At 56.0% G+C, this 24279-nt stretch overlaps 7 protein-coding genes across 7 annotated transcripts; 2 read left to right on the top strand and 5 right to left on the bottom strand.

Annotated features, from left to right (window-relative positions):
- Positions 1-1558: 1558 nt before the first annotated feature.
- Positions 1559-2273, bottom strand: J7T55_012591 (peptidyl-prolyl cis-trans isomerase fkr-3; the record flags this gene model as incomplete). The annotated part of the gene is made up of 6 exons (XM_053145236.1): positions 1559-1586; positions 1646-1687; positions 1813-1833; positions 1889-1949; positions 2013-2077; positions 2149-2273. The coding sequence occupies 6 exons, from the start codon at positions 2271-2273 to the stop codon at positions 1559-1561; spliced, it is 342 nt and encodes a 113-aa protein (XP_052991984.1).
- Positions 2274-3718: 1445 nt separating this feature from the next.
- Positions 3719-4363, bottom strand: J7T55_012592 (uncharacterized protein; the record flags this gene model as incomplete). Its single annotated transcript, XM_053145237.1, has 3 exons — positions 3719-3989; positions 4037-4190; positions 4267-4363. The coding sequence occupies 3 exons, from the start codon at positions 4361-4363 to the stop codon at positions 3719-3721; spliced, it is 522 nt and encodes a 173-aa protein (XP_052991985.1).
- A 1984-nt stretch (positions 4364-6347) lies between these two features.
- On the bottom strand, positions 6348-6828 carry J7T55_012593 (uncharacterized protein; the record flags this gene model as incomplete). Its single annotated transcript, XM_053145238.1, has 2 exons — positions 6348-6716; positions 6778-6828. The coding sequence occupies 2 exons, from the start codon at positions 6826-6828 to the stop codon at positions 6348-6350; spliced, it is 420 nt and encodes a 139-aa protein (XP_052991986.1).
- A 4926-nt stretch (positions 6829-11754) lies between these two features.
- J7T55_012594 (uncharacterized protein) lies at positions 11755-14658 on the top strand (the record flags this gene model as incomplete). Its single annotated transcript, XM_053145239.1, has 1 exon — positions 11755-14658. The coding sequence occupies one exon, from the start codon at positions 11755-11757 to the stop codon at positions 14656-14658; it is 2904 nt and encodes a 967-aa protein (XP_052991987.1).
- Positions 14659-15893: 1235 nt separating this feature from the next.
- On the top strand, positions 15894-17970 carry J7T55_012595 (uncharacterized protein; the record flags this gene model as incomplete). The annotated part of the gene is made up of 3 exons (XM_053145240.1): positions 15894-16287; positions 16503-16874; positions 16949-17970. 3 exons carry the CDS (start codon positions 15894-15896, stop codon positions 17968-17970), a joined length of 1788 nt encoding a protein of 595 aa, XP_052991988.1.
- Positions 17971-18116: 146 nt separating this feature from the next.
- On the bottom strand, positions 18117-19206 carry J7T55_012596 (uncharacterized protein; the record flags this gene model as incomplete). The annotated part of the gene is made up of 2 exons (XM_053145241.1): positions 18117-18977; positions 19069-19206. The coding sequence occupies 2 exons, from the start codon at positions 19204-19206 to the stop codon at positions 18117-18119; spliced, it is 999 nt and encodes a 332-aa protein (XP_052991989.1).
- Positions 19207-19943: 737 nt separating this feature from the next.
- J7T55_012597 (uncharacterized protein) lies at positions 19944-23000 on the bottom strand (the record flags this gene model as incomplete). The annotated part of the gene is made up of 3 exons (XM_053145243.1): positions 19944-20699; positions 20766-21040; positions 21128-23000. 3 exons carry the CDS (start codon positions 22998-23000, stop codon positions 19944-19946), a joined length of 2904 nt encoding a protein of 967 aa, XP_052991990.1.
- Positions 23001-24279: the final 1279 nt, after the last annotated feature.

Here is a 24279-nt window from a genome sequence, read left to right on the forward strand (position 1 = left end):
CTCTGTAGAAGATAGTTGGTCGACTGAATCTTTGCAAAGCGAAGGAGGAAAATTGTTCGAATTTGTTCAGGTGACCAAGGACCGTTCCTGCATCACCTGAAGCTACCGTTCATGGGAGGCGAAACCGATGACTTATGCACTGCTTGGTACCCGTGATTTATAAGAGGTGGGCAGCTGCTACTGCCTCTGTCAGCAGTGGGCATTGGGGGATATTTTGTTCCCATGCATATAGACATATAGATATACGGATCTCTTCGAGCAATGGAGACATACTACTTCGCAGTCTATTGATCTCTTCAATGCCTGTCTTGGATCAGAATCCCTCAATATGTTGGCTCACCTGCTGTTCCATGCCCACATCTAAGGTCACTTATATAGAAGTAACTATTACATGAGACAGAGGTCCGATTCCAAGACATGTATCCCAAGACTGAGTAACTGGATCGCGAGGTATTCTTCCTCGGTAGCTTAATGGTGGGCAGTAACCATCCAGGGAATACTGTAATTTGCCTCTGTGCCAATCTACCCAGACTGCCTGAGGGTAAAGCTCTGTTATGGTCTACTCTGAGGAAGACAAGCACCGCCCGCTTCGAAGCCCTCGCACAGGTGACTCACTCACTTCCTCCAGCGGCCTCAGCCCGGAGAGTCCGATTATCAACCATCTGTTCCATTCCGTCATGTTCCACCGGGTGGGCCGATGGAACAGTGTCTCAAAGATCGCTTGTCCCGCGTCCGGGACAGCCCAGTGCTCCCGAGGACCTCCACGCAAAGGTGCCACCAAGGGCTTGTGGCCTCGCACGTATCCCGTCGTCCCAGGTAGATTCTTCCTACTGGAGGCCCTAGCCTGATGAAGCGAGCAAATCTCTCCCGGTGTGTCCCTGAATGTGCGACGGCCTGTGACGAGACCAGCTGTGCCAGATGTTCCGCGATCTCAGTTGTTCCCCAGGTGGCTAGCCGGCTGGTTGTTGGGCAAGATCATGCACAATGCCGTTTCGAGAAACATCGTCGAACTGTACGGGTGTTTGATGGACAGACAAACCTCTCTTCGACCCTGGCGCTGCTGGGTAAGCTTGGCCGAACCCAGTAGTCTGTTCATTGTGTTTGAATGGCAACCTTGCCCCTGTCTTGCGTCCTCTGGAAGACATGTTCTCCGCAAGCACAGAGCAATGCACATAAAAAAATGACTAGCGTATTCAGATTCCGATACAGTATAGATCTCGTCTCACCAGGGAGCTGTTGTCGCTGGGGCATCGCAAATTCGCTTCTAGATAGTAACTTTCTGGCCGTGTGCTGTTGGACACGCCAGCAGCGTCACCCTCAGGAGCCGGGTGAAACCTTCATCACCGGCTTGAAGCAGCATTCATAAAGGATGGCAGGCATGGGGCACATTGCATAGGTATGATAGGAATGTCTACTTGGGTGTCAAACTCGCGCGGGAGCATTCATTCTCGGCCCTTCCACTAAGGATCAAGCGAGTGTCTAAACTATATATAAGTTCATTTCCGTATGCTCTCGTTCTGAGCGTTCCCGACTTGACAATGAGCTTCACCCATTCCATCTACTGGACGTTCTTGAGGTGGACATCGCTGTGCAAAGGTATTAGTTCCCGTACGTTATGTCCAGCCATTTTGGGTGGTCAGCTTACAAGATGAGGTCCGAGTTGGGGGGAATGTGTCCAGGGAAACCGCTAGCGAAGGCGTCAGTATGAGAACATCCATGAAAGTAAGACTAGTGAGTGCAGGAGCGTATATAGGCGAAAGCGTGAGCCTTTCACTTGTGAAGCTCTTCAGGCCCAGCATCAGGGGTTCTTACCGGGCACCGTAGCCATAGTCGCTGTGCCAATGTCAGTTAGCGTTTTTGGACACCGGCGGAGAACGGGGCGCTTTACCTGGAGATGTTAAGAGTGGCTTTGCCGCCGACCTTCATCTGGACGACACCCTCATCCCATCCTGTTCAATCTGTTAGAGGCATATTGAACCTGGCAAGAACAGCTTAGACAGGTGGCCACTTACCCTTGATGACCTGGCCGACACCGATCTTGGTGACGAAATCACCACGGCCGATGGAGCTGTCGAACCTGGAAGCGCAGTTGTGTCAGAATCGGTCGTATACGCCTTTGATTGATGTGTTGGAAGGAGGGGGTCTTACTTGTTGCCCTTGTTGTCGGGCTGAGATTCGTCCTTGAGGTAACCAGTGTAATCGATGGTCACAGTCTGTCCAGGGGTGGGCTGTGCGCCGGTGCCCTCCTCGTGATGTTGAACGGTGACACCCATTTTGGCTGAATATATATCTAGAGATTGGCAAGTAAGTAAACAAGATAAATTATAGTGTGCAAGACAGAAGAGACAGAGGTGTATTGCTGACCTGGTTGTGTTGGTTGCAATGACGTCGATAGGAGTGTCGTGTGTACGTGTCGGCTAGTGACGAGTAAGTCGAAGCTGAGCTTGCCGAGCTGCCTTTTTGTACGAGGGGTTTGAAGAGCTTGAGAGTCTACTGTGGAGGCCGGAGGCGGAGGGGATGGGTTGTGGGTCGTGTGGAGGGTTTTTATATCGGAGGGGGATTCCGGCCCAAAGTGAGTTCGCTCGCGGCAGGGCAAGGCAAGGGCAGTTGGAATGGAATGGAACGCATCTCAGCAAGCTGGAGCCAAGGTGATGTGAATGCAAGTACCGCCTTCCGCAATCCAGGGCCGCCGGTGGAACGAGTGAGGATTGACTCGGTAAAGTTGAGCCTCGATCTATGGGCGACCTTACCCGCAGGTGCAGCTACTTCGCATGCCACCTGCGCCTGCAGGGCCACGAGGTACCACAGTACCTAGACGTCACCCCCTGACCAAGGCATCATGTAGGCGGTACATTTGGCTGCTGGCCTGTCCCTCATTAGGTGCCGATGACGCCGGCGATCCTGGGGTCTGAATACCTAAGCAGTGCTAAGGTCTGGATACCTTGCACCGCATCCACAATTCCGCCAACAGGGACAACTGACGAGTCGCATCACAACGAGGCTGCCAGCACAGGGGCTTCTTGCGAGAAGAAGCATCGTGTGTGCACTTGGCTTGCCTGCCAGTCTTCTCGTCGTCCCACCAACTCCAACTCCGTGCCTCACTGCCCACTGCAACGCCCACACGCTCGGCTCCTACGTACAATACGGTAGGTAGCACAGTTCGTCTCTTCCCAAGCTTGGAACCTGTGGCAGCTCACCTGGGAAACTGGCAAACGAAAAGGGGTGAAGTGCCAAGGACACTTGTGGCTAGGGTGCTGTCGCAACGAGCTGGAAACAGCTTGTTCCCTGCCCCCTTCTGCCCCTCCGATCGCGACGACCCCTCCAGCAGATCGCGAGGCGGGGTTAGCCGTGGGGCTTCTCTCGCTCTTTTCCTCTCCCGATGGAAGGATTGAACGGATGTGCGGGCAGACGGACGAATGCACATCCACCTGAGCTGGGCCTTCCTTTCATTGCCCCGGGCCTCAGCGTGTGGACGAGCTGACAAAGTGCCCATTGAGCCGGGCCGCCATGGGCGCAAAGCTGAGCCCGGGACACATGCCTCTTTCTGCGGTAGCGACTGCGCAAGAGCTCGGTGGTGAAGCACATGATAGGCTATGTGATGTGATGTCCTTCGCAATGCAGCCCCTGCCATTGATCAACTTGGTAATCTTCCCGGCCGCCTTAGACCGGCAGGCGGAAGGTGTTGCGATAGTCAGCGGCTCTTGCTCGGTCTGACAGATCAAAGATCACTGGCTATGGGCAGGATCCCAATGCGCTCTGGCGCAGCAAATGCTTTACCGTGACCTTCTTCCCTGCGCGTATTCTGCAGCTTTTCAGGGTTTACGGCGATGACTTGCGTCCCCCAAGCGCACATGTCCTCATGCCCAGGGGTTGCACCGCCAGTGACCTCTTTCCCATGTGCGTGTCGTAGATACGCGTTTGCATCAATGCCGGCGATGACGACAGGCCGAGGTATCAGGTACGGCAGGCTTCTTCTCTTCGGGAGAGAACTGGATAGGGAACAATATCCACCCGCGCAGACGTGAAACGACCCAACTTTGCTTCTTCTGTTCTGTACATGACACTACTCGCAGCGTTGAAAGGCCTGAGAAAAGCAAAGAATGCGTTGGCAAACTTCGATACTACCACGTCGATTCCTGCCAAGCTGCCATCCTTCTTCTGGTGTGAGCCGTGCTTGCGGCTGTCCTCGCCTGTTCTTGCACATTCAGTCATGGGTCCATCATCCACCACCCATACAGCCATACCACACACACTCTCTCTCTCAACTTCTGAAAATCCGTACGGAAGCTCTTCCGGGAATGCCTCCTGGGGTCGTGGATCGGACGTAGCCCGACGCGCTTGTTGGCATTTCGGCTGTCGTCATTGCACATGAGGAGCTGATGCACTGTGGCGCTCGTGTTCTGACCTGAAGGTGACGATATCTCTGATCATCCTACCCGACAGGAGTTAAGTAGAATTGATTGCGTCGCAGGAGATGGCCGCCTTCTTTGGTACAGCAAGTATTCATCCTTCAAAGTCAAAAAGTACAGGTACTGATGATACCAGGTCGTGCTGCATGCTCTCCATCAGTCCAATATGAGGTGCAGTCTCCACGGTGCGATCAGTTATGGAGAGTCAAATAACCATCAGGTTGTGCCCTGAGACGAATTATCCCTGACTCCACGATCCTTGACCTATTCATGAGATGGAAGAAGAGCAAGGGCGATGGTGCGCATCTGAGTGCTACGTGGTCCGGTCCGCCCGAATCGACTTGTCACCTACATGAGAGGCGACGGGATGCAGACGGGCCCTTACCTGCGGGATACCTGTCCTTCTTCGGTGCGCACCTGCCCCAGATCTCTCTCTGAATCTGTAGCTAACTGACGCAGGTAGCCTCGAATCTGGGAGTTTTAGATCCGGGCAACCGTGCGGGTACATCCGAATGGTGCTCTTTGTGACAACAGCCAGGCATGATGCAAGTCGTGCTCTTCGGCACAGCTGGAAGCTCGGTCGGTGCAGTCTGCTCTTGTCGACAATCTCGCCCAGATAGGCGAGCCGCTTATGTGTTCCAGTGGACACGCCCTGTGAAGCGAGTATCCGCCGGCAGAAGGAATGGCAGCCCTGAAATCTCGCGATAAGGCCGCCTGTGGTGACGACCGTCCTGCAGTCATTTGTGACTGGGCCAGTTCCCCTGATGATTCTGGCTTGGCTTCAAGCACAAGAGACTGGCGGCCGCTAATGCATCCGCATGGAAGACGCACCAACGTTGTCAGCACTATATTTCGCAAGCATATACAAAACCGGAGGAGGCTTCAGCAAGATTCTCAGCGTCGTCCGGGGTAGCGAAGGGGGACACGGGGCTTCCACGAGAAATCTCAGTCTGCACAGACAATTATACAGGCATTCCGCTTACTTTGAACAGCCACAGAACTGACAACTCACACGGCAGAGTTGTGAGTCCTCGATGACTTCCACACCGCCCCTAGACATGTCCAGAAGGGCGACTTGCCAGCGCTTTCGGATCTCATACGACATTTTCGGGTCTCATACGAGATATCACACCTGGTTTCTCTCACACACATGTTGAGATGCGAATAGTCCCTTCTACACAATTTCTAAATCCTAGCTGTCGATGGCATCACGCGACGTTCATATTGGTGTTCCGGGCAGCATAGGCTAGTACACAATATCAAGTGTTGTCTGGAGCAGATAGTAATATCTTAGAATATCACAAGAATATGACCTCATGAAACCCGCCGCTCAATGGTGTTTTTATTTGAAATAGTGAGAAAGACCAATTCCAAATCACAAGTTGCCAAAGCCGAAACCTACTTGGCTGGCTAAAGCCATTGAGAGCTGCAATCTCTCTTGCAATAATCAAGTCATTTCAACTACTGTAAGTCTCACTCGCAAAGATGGAATTCCTCGGAGGCTGACGCTGTAGACTGGGAAAGCAGGCTCTGGTACAAGTGTGTCATTATATGGGTAAACGATGCCATATAAGGTGCAAAGCAGTTTCCATCGCACCAGGCCAATCTGAGCGAGTTACGAATGAGCGCTGCAAGTGTTGGCATGAGAGCGGCCCCCAAGGACGCATGTGCTCCAGATCAACGCATAGCATCAGAAATCAGTCTGAGAGGTATTTTTACGGGCAGTTGATATTGACTACGAGCTCGGTAAACAGTATAAAACAGAGCAGGAATCTGTACAACGGAATGTTCCGGCAAGGCCCTCGTTCTTTTGGGAGATATTTGGGTATCCGGAGGAGTAATCTGATCTATATGCCGCCGCCGATCGAGAGACGGAAGAGTCTCAGCTTCCAGGAGATATTGTTGCTTGTGGCTTCTACCAGGCAACATATCAAGCTCCTACGCGTTTCCGAAGGAACATGTCCGGATTGTCGAAAGCAGGTCCAGTCCGACCCGGAAGGCGTCCTCGAAATTGCGGCGACCCCGGCTTGGCAACGCCGGATGGTCGTCCGTCAGGCCATTGCCCTGCCGGGTCCCTGCCGGGTCCAGCAGCAGCAGCCGCTCCGGAAAGCACGATAATGACACGGCTCTGGAATCCGACTGCAGCCCGAGCCTCTCCCATGCTCCATTCGTCGCACCCGTGAGCAGAGGCGGCAGGAATGCAAGCCGGCTCGCATCTCCCACAGTCGCCGAGCTGCAATATCGGGACTCGCCGCCCTGGAAAAGCTGCGCGCGCTCGAAGAGGAGGCGACATCGCCGCTCCGCGGGCTACGTGGGTGCACCTGCGACAGCGTGGATCCCAGGATGGTGGTGGTGCCAAGTCAAAGACCCGCACTAAGCTGGAATTGTCGAGGTCAAACGAGGCGGAGGGCGAGGGCATTCCCCTCCCAGGGTATTAGCGAGGAGATGTTTCAGGGGGAGCACAACTCTACCCCCCCTCGAGAAAACATCAAAATACGAGGTTCCATTCCAGGCTTTCTGGTTTTGGGCGGCCCTCCTGTCCTCCTGCAGGCAGATAGGTAGGTGCGTGGGCAAGACGACGATCAGAGGCAGATCTCAACAAAGGCCTCGAACGCAGGCATGTGAGTCGAGTGCTACTTAACGTGACGAGACGCGGTGTAGCGGCAGCAGCAGCGCAGACGTAATGAGTGAGCCCGCCGATTCTTCATTCCGTCTGAGCTCGGTGAAACGTCAGCCATGATGGGAGCTCCCGCGTTTCTTCGCGCGAACAGGTGGTGTGGAATGGTGGCTGTCACGTCTTGTCTCGGAGGTTTCTTGGGGTTTCGACACAAACACGAGGGCTGCCCTGCCCTACCAGGCATGCTATAGCCATGGCTCTGACCCAGGCCAGCTTGCCTCTGCCTGCTAAACCTTCCGCTTACGGTTCATCTCATGTTCTTTGCCTGTCGCATCGGGACTTGCAGACGTTCAGACGTCTAGAGTCAAAGGTTTTCCTGAGTATTCTCGAAGCTTTCCCCAGCGCTAAGCATTCATTGGCCCTGTTTGAGGGAAAATTGAGATTGCTGTCAATGCCCACTGCCCACTGCCCGTCGTGTTGGGGAATTTTACGAGGCCCCTAGGAGTGAGGTCACAACACAAGTCGACGGACTAACACCGCCTCGGTGTTTGAGCGTCCTACACCTGCACCTGAATGAGATTGACCGAGGGACATGCGCTAGAGGCTGCGAGACAGACTATAATGTCAAGGACAACCTGCTGTGGAATTGAAGAAGAGCGCGTAGCTTTTCTCTCCTGTCCGTACACGTGCCGTATAAGCGCAGAAACGGCCTGAACGTTTTGGCTAGCTCCCAGCCCGTCGGCGATGGTGAGGCATTAGTCTGAATATCACTAGGACCTGGGCTAGGCGAAACGAGGTGCGGGAGGGCTTTCTTCGGCAGATCAAATTTTGCTCAACACCGGTGGCACAAGCGGCCTTGCGTTCCTGGCCTTGCCTTGCATGCGTTACCGACCAAGGGCCACACCATCCCAAGTTCTGTGCGGGAATGTTCCTGAGGCACAGACAATGTGCTATGTTGGTCGGACTCTGCGAGGCGTCCCGAGGAGCTGTCTGTTGGCTGCAGCTCCCAATTCTGTTGGCAGAATGCGGGCCAGCCAGGCCCGTGTACACTACCTTGCGCAAACTCAGTTCCGTTTGCCAAGGTTGGCGGGCTCCGTTGGCAAGATTCCGAGAGGATCGAGGCCCGCTGGCAAAGTCATTAACTAAGCGTACCCGTTTGTTCACGTGCGACGCGCGGGTCGGTTGTTTACGATTTCAACTCATCAAAAGGCGTTGGAGTCATGACCGTTGCGTGATCTTCGACTAATCAACGACGATTGACACATAGAGACCTGTGCTTTTGGCGGGCGAGGCGATCCCCTGGGTGCGCGGGCTGCTCCCAGGTCAGAGTGCACGCGCTGCGACAGCTGGTGCTGATCCTGGCGCTTGGCATTTGCTATTGCATTGCGTCTCTCAACGGATGCAGCGATTCCCCATATTCAATCTCATGATGCAGGGTCGAGATTGAGACTATCGACAGCTGGCTCCTGGCCTGTCAGCGCTAGAGCGACTCTGGATCTGGTGTTGGTGCTCTCGGTCGCCGTCGTCTGAAAGCAGATGGCTATGGGGGCGGTGTGTTGGCCCTTAGCCTCACCTCACCTCAGCCCCCATTCAGCCTTTACTTAGCATCACATCGCATCACGGCAATTGTCAAATGTCGCGAGATCGGTTGGTACACTAGTGGCTACCCGTTGGCAGTTGTTGGCGAGCCCTCGTGGTCTTTCAAGATTGAGCTGGATCGATGTGGGCAGATGGGCAGATGGGGCGGCTTGCAAAATGTGTCCTCGTTAGTATCTTGTGCCGCACACCTGCGTGGTGGCTTAACACCCACGCCTGGGCATCCTCTTGGGGCCATCTCTTGTCTTTTATTAGCATGCATGTGGAGAGGAGATCCCTGGCCTCCGTCTGGTGCTCGTGGCATTGTACCGCCCTCAGATCTGCCGTCTCTCGCGCGGCTGGACTACCAGGACTACCCATCTGTGGGTGGGCTCTGGGCGGCACAGAAAGGTACCAACAGCACACGCATACACTGCGCCGTTGTCCCACCGTGGCCGTCTACCTGCATACGTACACACACACAAACACACACAACGCACACGCACACGCGCACACATAAGGTAGGACGCTACTGTAGGCCGGACCAAGCCACGACGGCGGCAACATTAATTTTAGCATCCCTGTCGAGGTGGGGACAAGATCAGCACTCTGGCCACTCACACATCAGCCGGCCTGACGATCCCCTGGCCGCCGCCTGACAGGAAGGGAAAAGCGAGCCGTGGACGGACCAGTCGACGGCCACCTCCAACAATCGATCCAACAATTGGACTCATGGATGAGCGGCCATCCTGACAGCCTGACAAAGACGGCCGAGATCGCGGCCGTTTGTTTCTGTTTCTGTTTCTGTCCCTGGTTCTGGAAGTCGAAGTGGAGACTGGGAAACTTGGCTACGAACCGTCTCGTGCCGTCTGTCTGCTACTTTGCGCTCAGTTGTCTACACCAGGCCGATCTGTCATTCCGTCCGTCGTTTTGTCTTTGCAGAAACGGTGCCTGGATTGATTGATGGTCGGAGCGGGACCACAGTGGGGTCCTGTGCCTGGGGCGTCTGGGTCTTCGACTAGACTAGACCACATGCCAGCCCGTCCACGAACCACCGTTCGACATCATCGATCGCGCCAACCAACAACACGACGATCCCATCGGCGTAATGTGCGGCGTTGGAGCAAATTCGGCGACGGTGAGGGAGCAAGAGAGCGCAATCTCGCCGTCTCTGGTCGGCTCTGCGCGGCTGCGGCGAAGCGGCTGATTGTTGAGCCCATCCCAATGGCCCGGTTCGTCCTCACGGCGGCGCGCCAGAGGATTACTCGCCGTGCCTATCCATCGCCTTCTCGCTGAGTCTAGCCCTCATTGAGCCTCCAAGGATGGATGGGATCATGGCAGGAGGGTCTACTGTTCCTGTTCGTGGTAGACTGTATCCCAACTTGGGAAGCACCATCATTTCAGGAATCCAAGAAGGATGATGCGTCAGTGGGGCATCGTGCCCAAGCCTCTCTCTTAGGGCACGCCGCACCGTACAGTATCAAGCTATGTCTCGGTATCTGTCTGTGTGTCTGTCTAGAAACTGCCTTCGTATTGCAGTGCAACCCAACATAGGGGCAGAGGGGATATGCCATTTGTCACCACACTGGCGAGCACAGGCCCTGAGTGTGTGCTCTGCGGTGGTGATACCCACGATTGCCTGCTGCTACGGTCCTAGTCATGGCATACCATGGCGTGGTATGGCGCTTTCCCAATCTGTCTCTCGTGATCTCTGGCCATCTCTCCCGTTGGGACGCTGGGTGGGTGGGTGCACAAATTGGGATGCGGATGTGGATTTGGGATGCACCGCTGGGCCTGCATTATTGCAACCTCGTTGGCGCACACTTCGGACGGAGACCACCACAACCATCACAACCATTACCCACATCTACCTGCACCATCAGCAAAGTTTACTGCAAGATTCGTCGTACCTGAGCATAAGGACGGCCCCCTCGTTCCGTGCCCCAAGAGACATGGAAGGGGTGGGTGGGAGACGAGCAAGGTGCGCTAGGTGCTTTTGGCAGCAAAGCCACCCCCGGTCCTGCTCCTTGCGCAGCCTGCCCTGGCTGACGGGGGTGGAGGGGGGGGGCCCTTTCTGTTTCTCTCCCTTCCGTTTCCCTGCATTCCTCCAATCCTGATTATCCCTCGCCCGTCCGGCTCCTCTTTTCTGCTCGCCCGCGCGTGGGCTCCTTGTCCTTGTCCTCCTCCTCGCCGCTCACCCCCCATCCCATTCCTCAATCTCCCAGATCCCCGGTCCCTGTCTGTGCCCGCGTGCCTGTCCTGCCTTGTCCTCGTCTATATCGTATCCTCGTCCTGGGCTGACTGACTGACTCTGGTTGACATTTCATTTACTTGTCACCACCACCACCACACCAGTTCTTTCTTCTCTTCTCTCCTCCCCCCCGCCCTCTCCTTCCTCGTCTCCGCCGACCGACTTCTTTTTCGAAAAGCGACGATTCCATCCATTTGGTCAGCATCGTCCTTTTGTCCCAAGCGGCCTTTCGCAGCGGTTTCGAGGCCAATCGATAGATAGACAAAGGCCCGTCCTGCACTCCCGCGGCCGATCTCCACCAGGATTAGCCCGCCTAACTCCACGGCCCCCTTTTCCCGAAATTGCGCTGCCAAATGTCTGTCCTGGCTTAATCTCGACCTTTCCCACCACAACAATTCCCAAACCACCACGGACACCGCTTCGCTGTGAATTTTCACCTCATTCTGACGAGTCTCTCGTCAAGTCGCTCTTTAAGCCCCCCAACGCAAACAATCATTCTTTTGGCTCGGCCAGAAACCGTCAGTAGCCATTCCTCCCTCTTTTCCTTCCCTGGTCTCCGCGCAGCCGAGCAGGTGGAGCCACAAGGCTTGGGACCGGTTCCTCGTTCCCTGTCACGACAACAGCCACTGGGGGATCATTCATGCGCGCAGCAGATCTGGGAAGTGCATGGGCCAGACACTGACTGCTCATATAGATTACACTCCTTGACCCATTGTCAAGTACACTCGTTTATTTGCCTCATTCCTGACAGTGAGTCGTCAGCACTCGACACCACCCTGCCGACTCCTGCGCTGACAGTCGTCGAGATCACCTGCCTAGGCCCTCGCCAATCCCCGGTACTCAAAACCTAGCAGACTTCTCTTCGACGATCGGTACGGATGAATTGCCAGTAGATTGAGAGCATGCAGACCAAGTCGCTTTTGGTCTCTGCGCTGGTGGCTGCTTCGACGCTCGCCAGCGCAGAACCAGTGGCCAAGCGGAAGATATACTTTCCTCGAGAGGTCAAGAGACAGTTTATCAACACGACCGTCGCGAATGTACTCCCCTCGACGACGACTGCCGAGACTACCACGTCCGATTCCTCGTCGAGTCAGGGTCTTTCCTTATCAGACATTCTGACGAGCCTTTCGAGCCTGGTATCCGAACCCAGCGTGATACCAACCGCAACCGACACTCAGTCCGAGACCAGCAGTTCCAGCACGACGACGTCCGACACCGTCATTGTCTCTCCGAGTGGGACTACGACTACGGTTACTACGGAGGATGTCACTTCAACCTCTACCTCCACCGACACCGGCTCGGCCGTGACGGTGCTGCCGTCCTCTGCAACTGATAGCTCCTCGTCCTCTTTGACGGAGACGGCGACTACTACATCCGTCTCTTCTGCTTCGCTGGCGTCCGACACGACAACATCTCTCTCCTCGGAGGCTACCCCAAGCGCGAGCTCGATCGAGACGTCCCAAACCAGTGCCAGCGCGACCGAGGACACAACGACCGGCCTTCCCCTCACCTCCATCCTGAGCAGTATTGTGTCCGATATCACTGCTTCTTCCACAGATGGAGTTGGTTCAACAGGTTCTATTCCCAGCTCAATTGTGCAGCCGACGAGCCGAACGTCATCTGACTCCGCCACCGCGTCTGCCACGGAATCTGCCACGGGATCTGCCACGGGATCCGCCAGCGCTACCGATGGCACAACGACCGGCCTTCCTCTTACCTCTGATCTGAGCAGCATTGTGTCCGAGATCACTGCTTCTTCCACAGATGGAGTTGGTTCGACAGGCTCTATCCCCAGTTCGATTGTACAGCCAACCAGTCGTACATCAGAGACCGGGTCTGCCACGACCGCAACGGGATCAGCCACCGGAACTACGAGCTCGTCTGATTCTACTGGCACGAATGTCAGCTCCAGCACCCAGTCCGGCGACGACACAGTGCCCACATCGACTGGTGATTCTACTACTGCGACTTCGAGCGGTACCGTGGGAACTGGAAGTGCCACCGGCTCTTCGTCTCCCAGCTCGCTTGTCAGCTCCGGCTCCAGCTCTGGCATTGTCATTGCTCCCACTGGCATTGTGACACCGTCTTCGAGCGGTCTCCCGTTGAGCAGCCTACTGTCCGAACTTACGAGTGGCCTTGCTCCGACTTCGACCAATGGAACAGACTCTGAGACAGCCTCGGCCACAGAAACCACAGCTCCGACTGTCGACCCCTCCGCAACGGGTCCTGGGACAGGCGTGACTACTACTCAGCAGTCCACTCAGAGCATTGACCCCTCAGCTACGGGCCCAGGCACAGGCGTTACCGCCTCTACGATTGATTCGTCCGCAACCGGTCCTGGAACGGGCACTACGATCATTTCAGCTACTGAAACGTCACTTTCCTCGTCCTCGATTCAGACCATCGATCCCTCTGCAACCGGGCCAGGAACTGGCATTACGACCGCGACGACACCTTTGCCGACTGGGACGGAGATTGGTAATGGTACCACAGTCATCAGCACTGACGCCAACACAAGCACCGATATCCCAATCACTGCCAACACGACAGTCACGGATTTGCCGACATCAGGTGTGAGCACCTCGATCTTGCCGCCGACCTCGACAGACGCGACTGTGTCCCAAAACGTGACCACGCCCGAGCCTGGCACAAGCACGGAGAGCTTGCCGACTACGGTCACCCTTCCGCCCAACGCCACAGTCCCCGTGTCAGAGACCGAGACTTCTGCCTCGCTTACTACGACCGAGGCGACTACCTCTTCAGCTGTCCTACCCAGCATCACAACTGTGTCTTCCGAAAGCTTGGGCAGCAGCTTAGTCGCCACTTCTACAATCACCGACTCCTCCGAGTCTTGGTTGCCCACTACCATCATTGTTGCGCCATCGACAAGCACCGTGACTGGTGATAATACTGCTACGACTGCCACTTCGCTGCCATCCAATCTGCCAAAGGCCATTACACCTGACACCGGAACCTTGCCGATCCCAGACGGAACTGTTGAGATTCAGCTTGGTTTCAAGTTCCCCTTGAACTACGCTTTCATTGCCAGCCATCCTAAGGCGGCTGCTCAGGTCCTGTCAGGCATTCCTAAGGCTTTGCGCCACGCGGGTGGTATCACCAACGATGGGCTTGTTCAAATGAGAAGGCTTCAGCCGCTCCAAGGATACGACCAGAAGAAGGGCTACACGCCGACCATCGCTGTTGCGACATACCCGGTGGACCTCGTCAGCACGCTCAGCTTACAGGTCAAGCAACCCGCATCTGCGCTATACCAACAGGATGACATGCTGGTGAGGAACATCACGCAGCAGATTGACTCCACTATCAGCATCATCATTGGTAGTGGTGCTGATGGATCTGGCTCGACCGGAACTGACAGTGGAAGCGGTTCATCCAGCACATCTTCCTCAAGCGGAAATGGTGGCGACGTATTCGGAAACTCGGGTTCCAGCGATTCCTCCGCAAGCCAGAGAGGGCAGACGGCTGGTATTGCTGTGGGTGCCGTGGTCGTCTCGGCAGCTTACGGAACTGCCATGTTCATCATTGCTCGGCGGTACAAGCGGAGGAGGCAGGCACACGCCCGCACCAGCTCCGTCTCCAATGGTTCTTCTCCGATGCGCCAGACCGGTAGCCCGGCCCTGATGGGCGGGGCTCTCCTGAGCCGCGACATGTCTAGTTACGGAGCAGCAGGTGGCCGTGATAGTCACGGCAGTGGCAGAACCGGACGAAGCGGCATGAGCAACTCGGCACGGACAGCCTACATCTCACCACCCGTCGCGGCGGCAAACTCGTTGGGCTGGAACTGAGGACCTTGTTCCGGACACCAGACCTGACTTGGACATCTACCCGATCTTCTCCTTTTTTCTGCATCTCGTACAGCCTTTTGTTTCTGATTCAAAATTACGATACCCTTCTGGTCCGCTTCGTGCATTTACCACCGTGGGTGGGGACTTCTTGAGCCGGCGAAGCAGAGACTGCGCTGTAGAAGCGCGGTCGGCTACACGTGTGTCGTTCCATGTTTTATTAGCCTTCACCATGGCGGGCTCTGGACCGTCCAGAGCCCGCTACTATCTTGGATATCTCCTCATGGCTTTAGAGGAACAGGCCATTTTTTAGGTCCTGATCTGGCTATGAGGTATTTCTTTTTTTTAATGCATTATTCTTACTGGAGGTGACGAGCGTGCACGAAGACGAAGCAAAAGGGAACGACGACCGTCACGCGTGGGGATGTGGGGATGAAAAAGGGGACGAGGGGCAACCATGGGGAGGCATTGGAGCTGGGGAGCTCCTATATCCAACTCGTCACAATTGTATACTGGGATCGAGGACCAGGATGGATACATGGTAAAGTGGGAACTTCAGTCCGATATGGACGGGGACATATATGCCTGATCTACGGGAATTTCCCTTCTATTTGTATCGATGTTACATACTACCTCGAGAAGACAATCTAGACGATGAAATTGGGCTCTCTGGCCCAGGAAACAACTTATTTCTCTGCTTGCAATGCCAATGACCGTGAATGAACTCGACACGTGGACTATCAAGCTCAGCAGATCAGTGTGCCTACAATGAACGACCTTGCGTCTGGTAGGAGCATGTCCAATTGTAGTCTTGGTTCGCCAAAATACACCCCTGGTCGGCGTCACCGCTCCGCCATGCCTCCATGAAATGACGGCGTGACAAGAGCGCAACAATAATCCAACTGAAACGGGTGTCACCTACCGGCGTTCAATCGGATCTGGCTAAGCTGTGTTGTTTTAGTGCACCAAAAGCCACCACACCAGCCGGGCCAGACGCCGTCCCAAATCGGGAACCGCTGATCGGTGTGTGGAGGCGTGGGCCACCTCATTTCAACCCCAGCTCGGCGCTCTCCTTGACCTGACCGTCGTTATCACCTGGGTGTTTGACTCCCCAGCAGCCCTGGAATGGATCTTGCCATGGCGGCATCACCAGGCCGTGATTGATTTCGCTGCGCGTTGCCCCTCACCACGCTCGTTCTTGTTCTTGTCTGTTTAGCGTCTGACTAGCAATAGAGGGGATGGACTCATTGCCTTTGTCTCGGGGGGCAGACGGACTTCCGCCCAGCGATCCTTCTTCATCTCCGTCGCCTGGGCTCGACCGCCTCACCCCTGAGAGCAGCAGCGGCAGCACCAGCGATAACGGCCTGGGCGAGGAGCACCTGGGCTTGGCTATGGACCCTCTGCTCGGCGGCGGCAGCAGCAGCAGCAGCAGCGAGGATGGCGACGAAGCCTACGAGCTGCATCGACATGTCGAACGGGGCTCGCGGGCGACAGACGGCACCCGCGACCGTCGCCTCAGGAATGCCTTCATCTACACTCCCGAGGAAGAGCGTGCGGTCGTGAGCAAGTTCGACCGGCGCCTGGTACTCTTCGTAGCGTTCCTTTACATGCTGAGCTTCCTTGACCGGTCGAGTCCGTCTTACCCTCCTCTTCCATCTTGCTAGTCAAGTGTGGCTTATTCCTGAATCCCGTTCCTGGTTCCTGCATTCGGGCCCCCAACCAGCCAAGACCCAAAGCCTCCAGTCAAGAAGTGCCCTTTTCATCTGATCTCTCCGTTGGGGGCAAAAGTCTGTTGGGGTTGGGACGATCTCAAGAAGAAGAACAAAAAGCTGACGATCTAAGAATAGACATCGGAAATGCCTACATCGCAGGCATGGATGACGACCTCGTGCGGCGCACGACCGGGGCCACGAAGGATGGGCCTGTTGGGACGGCCTACTACGGATGGGCATTGGCTTCTTTCTACATCGCGTACATCGCGTTCGAGTGGATGAGCCTGCTCTGGAGCCGCGTCCCGGCGCACGTCTACGTGAGCGGCATCGTGCTCTCGTGGGGCGCCGTGGCCTCGCTGCAGGCCGTCGCCACGTCGTACCCCGTGCTGATCGCCCTGCGCTTCCTCCTGGGCGTCGGGGAGGCGGGCTTCACGGGGATTCCGATCTACCTGAGCTCTTTCTTCCGTCGGGAGGAGCTGGCGCTGAGGACCGCCATCTTCATTTCCGGTAAGGTGTGACCTCTGCTGGCGGAAGTGAGGTTGGCGGGCTCCAGTGCTGACAGTCAAGTTCAATCGAATCAGCTGCGCCGCTTGCCACCACATTTGCCTCGTCCCTGGCGTGGTTGATTACCAAGTTCGGCGAGAACGGACCCATCGCACCGTGGAGGCTGCTCTTCCTCGTCGAGGGCTTCCCGGCCGTTTTGGTCGCCACAGTTGCTTGGAGGGTCATCCCAGACTCGCCTGAGAAGGCGACATACCTCACCAGGCGCGAGAAGAAGATCGCAAGGGTGCGCCTCTCGCACGACCACACAGGTGAGAAGCGCGGCGAGAGGCAGCCCTCGACTGTGGGAAGAGAGCGGCGACGGTGGAGCAATGATGTCTGTAGGGTGCTCCGCGACCCGGTCCCTTGGACGACGGCCGGCATCTTCCTACTCACCAACATAGCCTACTCGTCGCTCCCGGTTTTTCTGCCCTCCATCCTCACACAGATGGGACATACCGCCGTGGAGTCCCAGGCCCTCTCTGTGCCCCCTTACCTGATCTCCTTCATCGCCGTGCTTGCTGTGGCAAAGGCGTCCGACGCCCTAGAGTCGCGAGCCTACTTCATAGCAGTATGCGCGCTGTCCTCGGCGCTGGGGTATGCGTTCCTCGCGCTCAGTCACGCCTTGAGCGACATGGTTGGGCCCGACTCGAGGGCTAGCAAGGGGCTCAACATGGCAAGGTATCTAGCGATCTACCCGGCCGCGGCCGGGTTCTTCTGTGTCGTCGTCCTGACTATCGCCTGGAACGTCAACAACTCCCGGGGCGCGGCGCACAAGGGTGCCGGGTTCGCACTCATGCAGGTGATAGGGCAGACGGGTCCGCTCATCGGGACGAGGCTGTACCCGAAGACGGATGGGCCATGGTTTACCGGCGGCATGGGTATCTGCGCTGCGGCCATGTTTGGCGTTGCGGTTTTGGCTCTAGGTTTGAGGGCATTTCTCGCGAGAGCGAACCAGCGCTTCGATATGGACGGCGGGTGGGGGACTCTACAAGAAGAAGAGAGGTTGTTCACGAGTGATAAGAGTGTATGTAGGGAGAAAGGCTTTCGGTACATGTTGTAGTCCCTGGAATTTCATTCACTTTTATGATTTGGAGTTCAGAAGAGTCATTGAATCCAGGGATCTCTTCAAGGAAATTGAATAGTGAAGTCAAGCTTTGGCTCGTCGTTGCGAATATCCGTGAATTTGATGCATTCATGCTATCGGTATCATACCACTTCATCCCTCCATGGAATGCTAGCCGCTGCGCCTTTCCTCTGCACCGTGATGGCACCCGCCTTGTTCGCCTTGCGCACCGCAGCCTCGAGGTCAAAGGCGCCACCCTTGCTGCCCACCACCTCAAGCGCGTACTGGCCCACGAACGTGTCCCCCGCGGCCGTCGTGTCGACGACCTCCTTGACCTTCTCAGCGGGCAGCAGGCCCTCGGCCGCCTCTGACTTGTAGTAGACGCCCCTGCCGCCGAGCGTGATGATGGTCGTCTGGACGCCCCGCTGCAGGAACCACGCGGCGACCTCGGCGCACCCCTCTGCCGTGTCCAGCTTCTCGACCGGCAGGCCCGACAGGAGCGACGCCTCGGTCTCGTTGACGACGAGGTGCGCCAGCCCCCGGTACACCTCGTCGGGCAGCTTGACGGCCGGCGCCGGGTTGAGCAGCACGGGGGTGCCGAGGTCGCGGGCGCGCGCCAGCGCCAGCAGGACCGTGTCGAGCGGGACCTCGAGCTGCATGATGAGCAGGTCCGGGCTGCCGACGCGCGGCGCGACGGCGGCGCCAAAGTGCGCGGCCGCCATGCCCTGGTGGTTGGCCTCGGGGCTCAGCACGATGCGGTTCTGGCCCGTCGGCTGGTCGACGATGATGATGGCGATGCCCGTCTTGAGCGCCGCCGACGCCGTCACCCCGCCGACGTCCACGCCGTGCGACGCCAGGCTGTCCTGCAGCATCTGCCCGTACGTGTCGGCGCCTACCGCGCCCACCATCGCCACGTGGGCTGCGGCCGAGGCGTCATCGGCGCGGCTGCCCGGTGCGGGCTGCGAGCGCGAGAGCTTGGCGCATGCTACGGCTTGGTTGGCTCCCTGTGGGCATGTGTCAGATATGGAAAAAGCGAGGAGAGAGCTAAAGAATTCGTGATGGGACAAGGAAACAGGTTTGTGGCTGGGCACTCACTTTGCCGCCTGGAGATACGGTGAAGGAGTTGGAGGTGAGCGTCTCGCCGGGGGCGGGGTGGTGAGGAACATAGGACACCAGGTCTATGTTGAGAGAGCCTAGAACGCAGATGCGTGGGAGAGGTGAGTTGGCTGCCATATTGGTGGTGGTGCTTTTCGGATTGCAACCTTGTTGCGGACTGGGAGTGGTGGCGTGTGTGTTGTTGTCTTTCCCAAGCGTTCCCTTGGCTCCCGCTGGCGTGGTGTGATGTCTGTGTTTGTATATTTGCAATATCGCTCAAAAGAACGTCCAGATCAAGGGTTGAAGGTTTTTTAGTATAATCGTGTCTAGACTCTTAAACAGTGACCAGGTCTTACTTGTCTCATACTACTTACGTCGCTGTAGTGTAAGTTCCTGGCGACGCCAAGTTGTGTGGACCCAAGCAAATGTCGTCGGCTCGGCTCGGCATCGTGGACAGTGAAGTTGCGCTGCCTACTGCACTTTGTGGTGGCTCATATCTCACTTATGCGAACAAATTGCAAATTAACACTTTGAGCCGTCAAAGTCATTCCACGATTTGCTGTCTTGTTCTAAGTTTTAGTTGTGAAATTGCTCGCTTAATTATTCGCAGGTTTTCATGCACAAGCTGGAGTTCCTGTCCCTGACCCAAGCCGTTCCGAATCCATAGAAAACACTTAATCTGTCAAAAACACCTCGATGCGCCCAATGCCAATCCTCCTATAAGTACCCATTGATATATACAAATGCAGCAGTGGTATCTCGGAGATATTAAAAACAAGTCATCTATCATATATACATTCGGAATCGTAAAGACCACATGGGGGCGATCTCACCGCCGCCAACGCTGGCCTGAGAGAACAAGCTGTGCTTAGCTTTCACGATGCCATCTTCTTTCTCTTGCTCGGCCTCCGACTTGTGCCGTCATGGCCTTCCAAGAAGTGGTTCTTCTCTATCTGGTGTTGTCTCAGGTTGTCCGGCCGATTCTTGTAGGCACTGGTGCATCCTGGGTACGGGCACTTGTAGATCTTGGGCGGCTCTGTCGAGTGCTGCGTCTTCTTGTGCTTGGCCATGGAACCGTGGAACCACCTAGGGTCTCCTTTTGGTCGGTAGCCACAGAGTTCACAGCATGCATCTGCCATTTCGGGCTTTTGCTGCGGTGGCGAGGTAGGGGACACCGGCGTCTGAAGAGCGTTCTTGACTTGAAGGCTAGAGCTAGACGGGCTTTCAGTACTCGAAGCCGTTGTGTTGCCTTCCGAAGGTGTAGAGTTGTGTGTAGTCGTTTCGACGGTGAGCGGCTTCGAATCTTCTGTTCGTTCCAAGCTTAACAAAGGTTGCGTTTCAATGTCCATGTCCATGTCCATAATGAAGTCATCCGTCAAACTGGGAGTCAGAGAGTCAAGCAGACAGTCGAAGAGGGCGTCATCGTCAGACTCGAGTTCAGAAATTCCACCAGTATCCAATGGCGCTGCGTCCAGCTCCACGATAAGAGCCTCACTTAATGCCATGCTGAGCGTGTAGTAATGGTGGCGCTGAGGAGCCCCTGGGTTGCTGTCAAGTTCGTAGATAGGATTGCAAAGGCTGCGAACCATTGGGACAAAGTTGTCAAAGTATTGAACGGGGATGATGCAACTCTGTTATCTTGGTGTTAGTGTTTTTGTCATCACCAAGGCTTCGATATGGGAACAATGAGCACTCACCTGTCCGGCCTGAAGTGCTTCTAGCTCGAACCGGCGGGTTGAGAGAATTCGGCCATCGCTGATGCTCTGGTTTACGTTGCTCAACTCGGCAATCAGGCCATCCACCTCATGGTAATGGTTGACGAGGATACTCAATGCATTTATCAGGCCAGCGACATTCTCAGCAACCGGACCGCCAACTTGGGTCATGTCGGTGTTGTCCTGTGAATGTCTTGCACGAAGATCAGAAGCCAGGGATTCGGACGAGGGACCAAGTACAGCTGAAATCTCCAGTTCTACATGAAAAGAGATCATCAGTCAATGTCTTCTCGGTGGGAAAAGCCAACTCAAAAGAGATGCCGCGCGGAAGGACCAGAACATACCGTCTAAAAAGTGCAGCGCCGTCGTAACAAGAGGGTCCGGAGGTTCAGAGACACTGCCGGACGGTCTCGTCGCCCGCTCCTTGCCCTTCACACTGCGTGACGAACTTGTGTGCAAAGCCTGGGTCGCTTTGAGTCGTTCCAACTGTGCAGTGGTCATTTCACCTGGCTGCCAAATTGCCTGCACCACCTGCCGATAAGACTTTTGGCTCTCCGGCGTGAACCAAGTCGAATAAAGTAATGACTGAGCAAAGAAATCGCTGGATCGAGGTGCCGCATCGTCTGCGTACACCACAAGAGCGAAACTGTAGATGACGTGAAGCAAGCATAGCGTGTCCAATGGGGACGTGGGCGGACGGGACTCCAAGATGCTGCGCAGACTCGCGAAACCTCTTTGCGCAATGGTCTTGGCTGAGAGTAATTTCAGCTGATCAGCCAAAGGGTTGTTTTGAATGTGTTGGATTTTGTCTGCGGAGGAGACAATGTGCTCTTGTAGAGCATCCCATGCAGAAGCAACGAGGGACCTTGTCTCGGATTGAAGAAGAGCTGGACCTTCGGGCTCCTTTGAATGAACCGCCAGTGGCTCGACTGTCTCTTCCTCAAGCACAAAGTTGTCCGGGTAGGATAGCTTGGTCATTTCAGTATCGAAAGAGAAGAAGTCGCCAGACGACAGCTCAGGCATAGCTGGGATGTCAGCCTCAAGTTCTGGTAACTCTGGGAGCATGCCCAGTGGATCAGATGGACATTGCTTGATCAGATCATGGAACCCATCGTCAGGACACATATCAACGGGACTGATTAGTCCCGTGGGCGGAGATGTCAAGTTTGTCTCGAAGCCCGACCAGGCAGTTGACGGAGTACTCCATAAGGACGAAGCCGTTGTGATGGAGCTGATGTTGCTGACGTTACTCATCGTGCTAGTTGTGGACCTCACAGACGAGCTGGGCGAGAGATGCTTGCTTCGCGAAGCAGCTGGAACTGGCCGCGTGCTCGGCTGGCCGTACTGCGAGGCGTCCTGTGAATATGAAGCTGGCTGTTTGGCAGATAGGCTTTCATACGATGGAACGGCAGAGGTGAACTTGGTGCTCGGTTGCGAAACGTTCCAGAGCGCTGGTTGCCAATCCATCGCCGACTGCGCAGGTATTGTGGTATTAGCGTCCAGTTCCAGGGCGTTTGGTGCGATGATATGCCCAACATCGGCTGGAGCCTGCGGGACCACGACCTCGGTTGAATCGATTTCTAGGATTTCGGTTGACGACAATTCTGGCTCGGCCGGCGGATCAAAGTTCAGCGATTCAAAATAACTCGGTGGTGCTACCGCAGTGGAGTCCTCAACATCGAAGTCGAGTTCTGAAGCGCGTTTCGACTTGTGGCCCAGGGTCGAAAAGAAGCCCTTGGCCATTGAAAGCATCCTCCGTCTCCTTGAGGGATGGCTGATACAGCGCCTGCATTTCGCATCGTCGAAGTGTTCGACTCGCATGTGGTCGTAGCACCAGTACTCTCGGGTGGGCAGCTGAGGGCACGAGGCAAGGTGCTTCAGCATGCTCTCATGGTCCGGCAACTGCTTCCTGCATCTTATCAGGGGGCATGACAACTTGTCGCTGGAGCTCATGAAGCGAGAGGAATTGCGCTGGATGGCAGCCCACGCCAGAAACCGCGAATAGGAGCAATCATCCCGGGAGGTTCCGCGGGTGACGCAGGACATGGACATATCGGACGATACGTCCTTCGAAGTCGAGGCCGGGTCCGGGGACGATGTCGGGGAATACTGAGGGCGTGGAGAGCGGGTCCAGTGGAAGCGGTCCATGGCCGCAAGCGAAGGCATGCGTGCGTCGGAGGGGCCTACGAAGGGCCCGTCCTTCTTTTCCGACCCCATGGTTGAACTTTGCGCGGCTCAAGGAAGGTTTCTGTCCTCTGTTCCGGTGTGAAGGCGGAGGTCGAGGTGGAGGCGAATGGGCAGCAGTGTTGGGGTGGTGTCTGGCGCAGCGGCCCGGCGCGGAGCAGGTCTTGTCTTCTGGAGCGCGAAGACTGGACAGAGAAGTCATTCATTCACAACTTGGCCATGATTGTGGAATCGGGCGAAAGTCAAGTCGATGAGGCTCCAGAAAGTCGGGTGCTAGGCAAGGCGCCGGCAGAGCAGGCAAGAGTGGGTTCCTGTTCCCGTTCCTGTTCCTGTGTGTCCTGTCCTAGCCTACTGATTCCTAGGTAGGACTTCGGAGGGCGGGCAGAGAGAGGTATGTAGGACACGAGACTACGGTACAGTACAGTACGACCCCAGCTGCACCCTAGTGCGTGGGCGGGCGCCCGCCTTTCTGTGCAGGGCCCCCTCCACTTGGAGGACTTTGGAGGATTCTTGGGCGAACCACCACCAGAGCCTGCCTTTGCTGCGTAGGCGTAATGGTAGTCAGGTAGGCTGGCCGGCCGGGCTGGGTACTCTCTGGCTGCCTTGGGCGTGGGTGTGTACGTGGTGCGTGGGTGTGTGTGTGTGTGTGTGTCTGCTGGACCCGTGCGGACTGGCAGACTGGCAGGATGCAGGTCTCAGCCAATGGAGAATGGCGGGGATCAGTCGGCAAGGCAGACTCGGCAGTGTCTGGAGAGCCCAATTGCTTGAAGCCAAGCTAACAGTACATTCTCTGTGTAGCACAAGGTGGTCTTACTATGCAGAACTGTTAGGCAAGGTTGCAGCACGGAAGCTCGGCGTGGGCAGCACAGTACGTGGTCTGCCAGGCTAGAGACACTTCAGGAAACTGCAGGTAAGACGGTAACGTTGTCATTGCTGCCGTTGTCGACCAGAGAATGCTGTGGGTGTGTCTGACCGGCCGATAGGGCTGATGGTCGATTGACCAAGGACTGTGCGTGTAGGAGGGAGGAGGGAGGGTTGGGAAGGAGACGTGAACCGTCCTGGTAGGACTTTCAAACCCAGGATCCCTCCCAGCCCACACTGTGTAAGCAAAGCAACCGCATTGGGTCGAAGCCGAGGGCCAGTGTGGTGATGTCCGCTCCGCCTGTCGATGATGAGAAGAAGACAAGAAGGTTGGCTTTGGCTTCGACTCTCGTCAGCTTGTGCGTGACAGAAAACGATCCTGGTCAAGGAGCAGTCGATCTCTGGGACACAAGTAACTCCAGGAGATCCAAACGGCCTTCTCATGTTCAAG

The sequence above is a fragment of the Diaporthe amygdali genome (genome assembly GCF_026229845.1).
Source record: "Diaporthe amygdali strain CAA958 chromosome Unknown NODE_20_length_815715_cov_65_842320, whole genome shotgun sequence".
In the NCBI taxonomy this organism is placed as follows: Eukaryota; Fungi; Ascomycota; class Sordariomycetes; order Diaporthales; family Diaporthaceae; genus Diaporthe; species Diaporthe amygdali.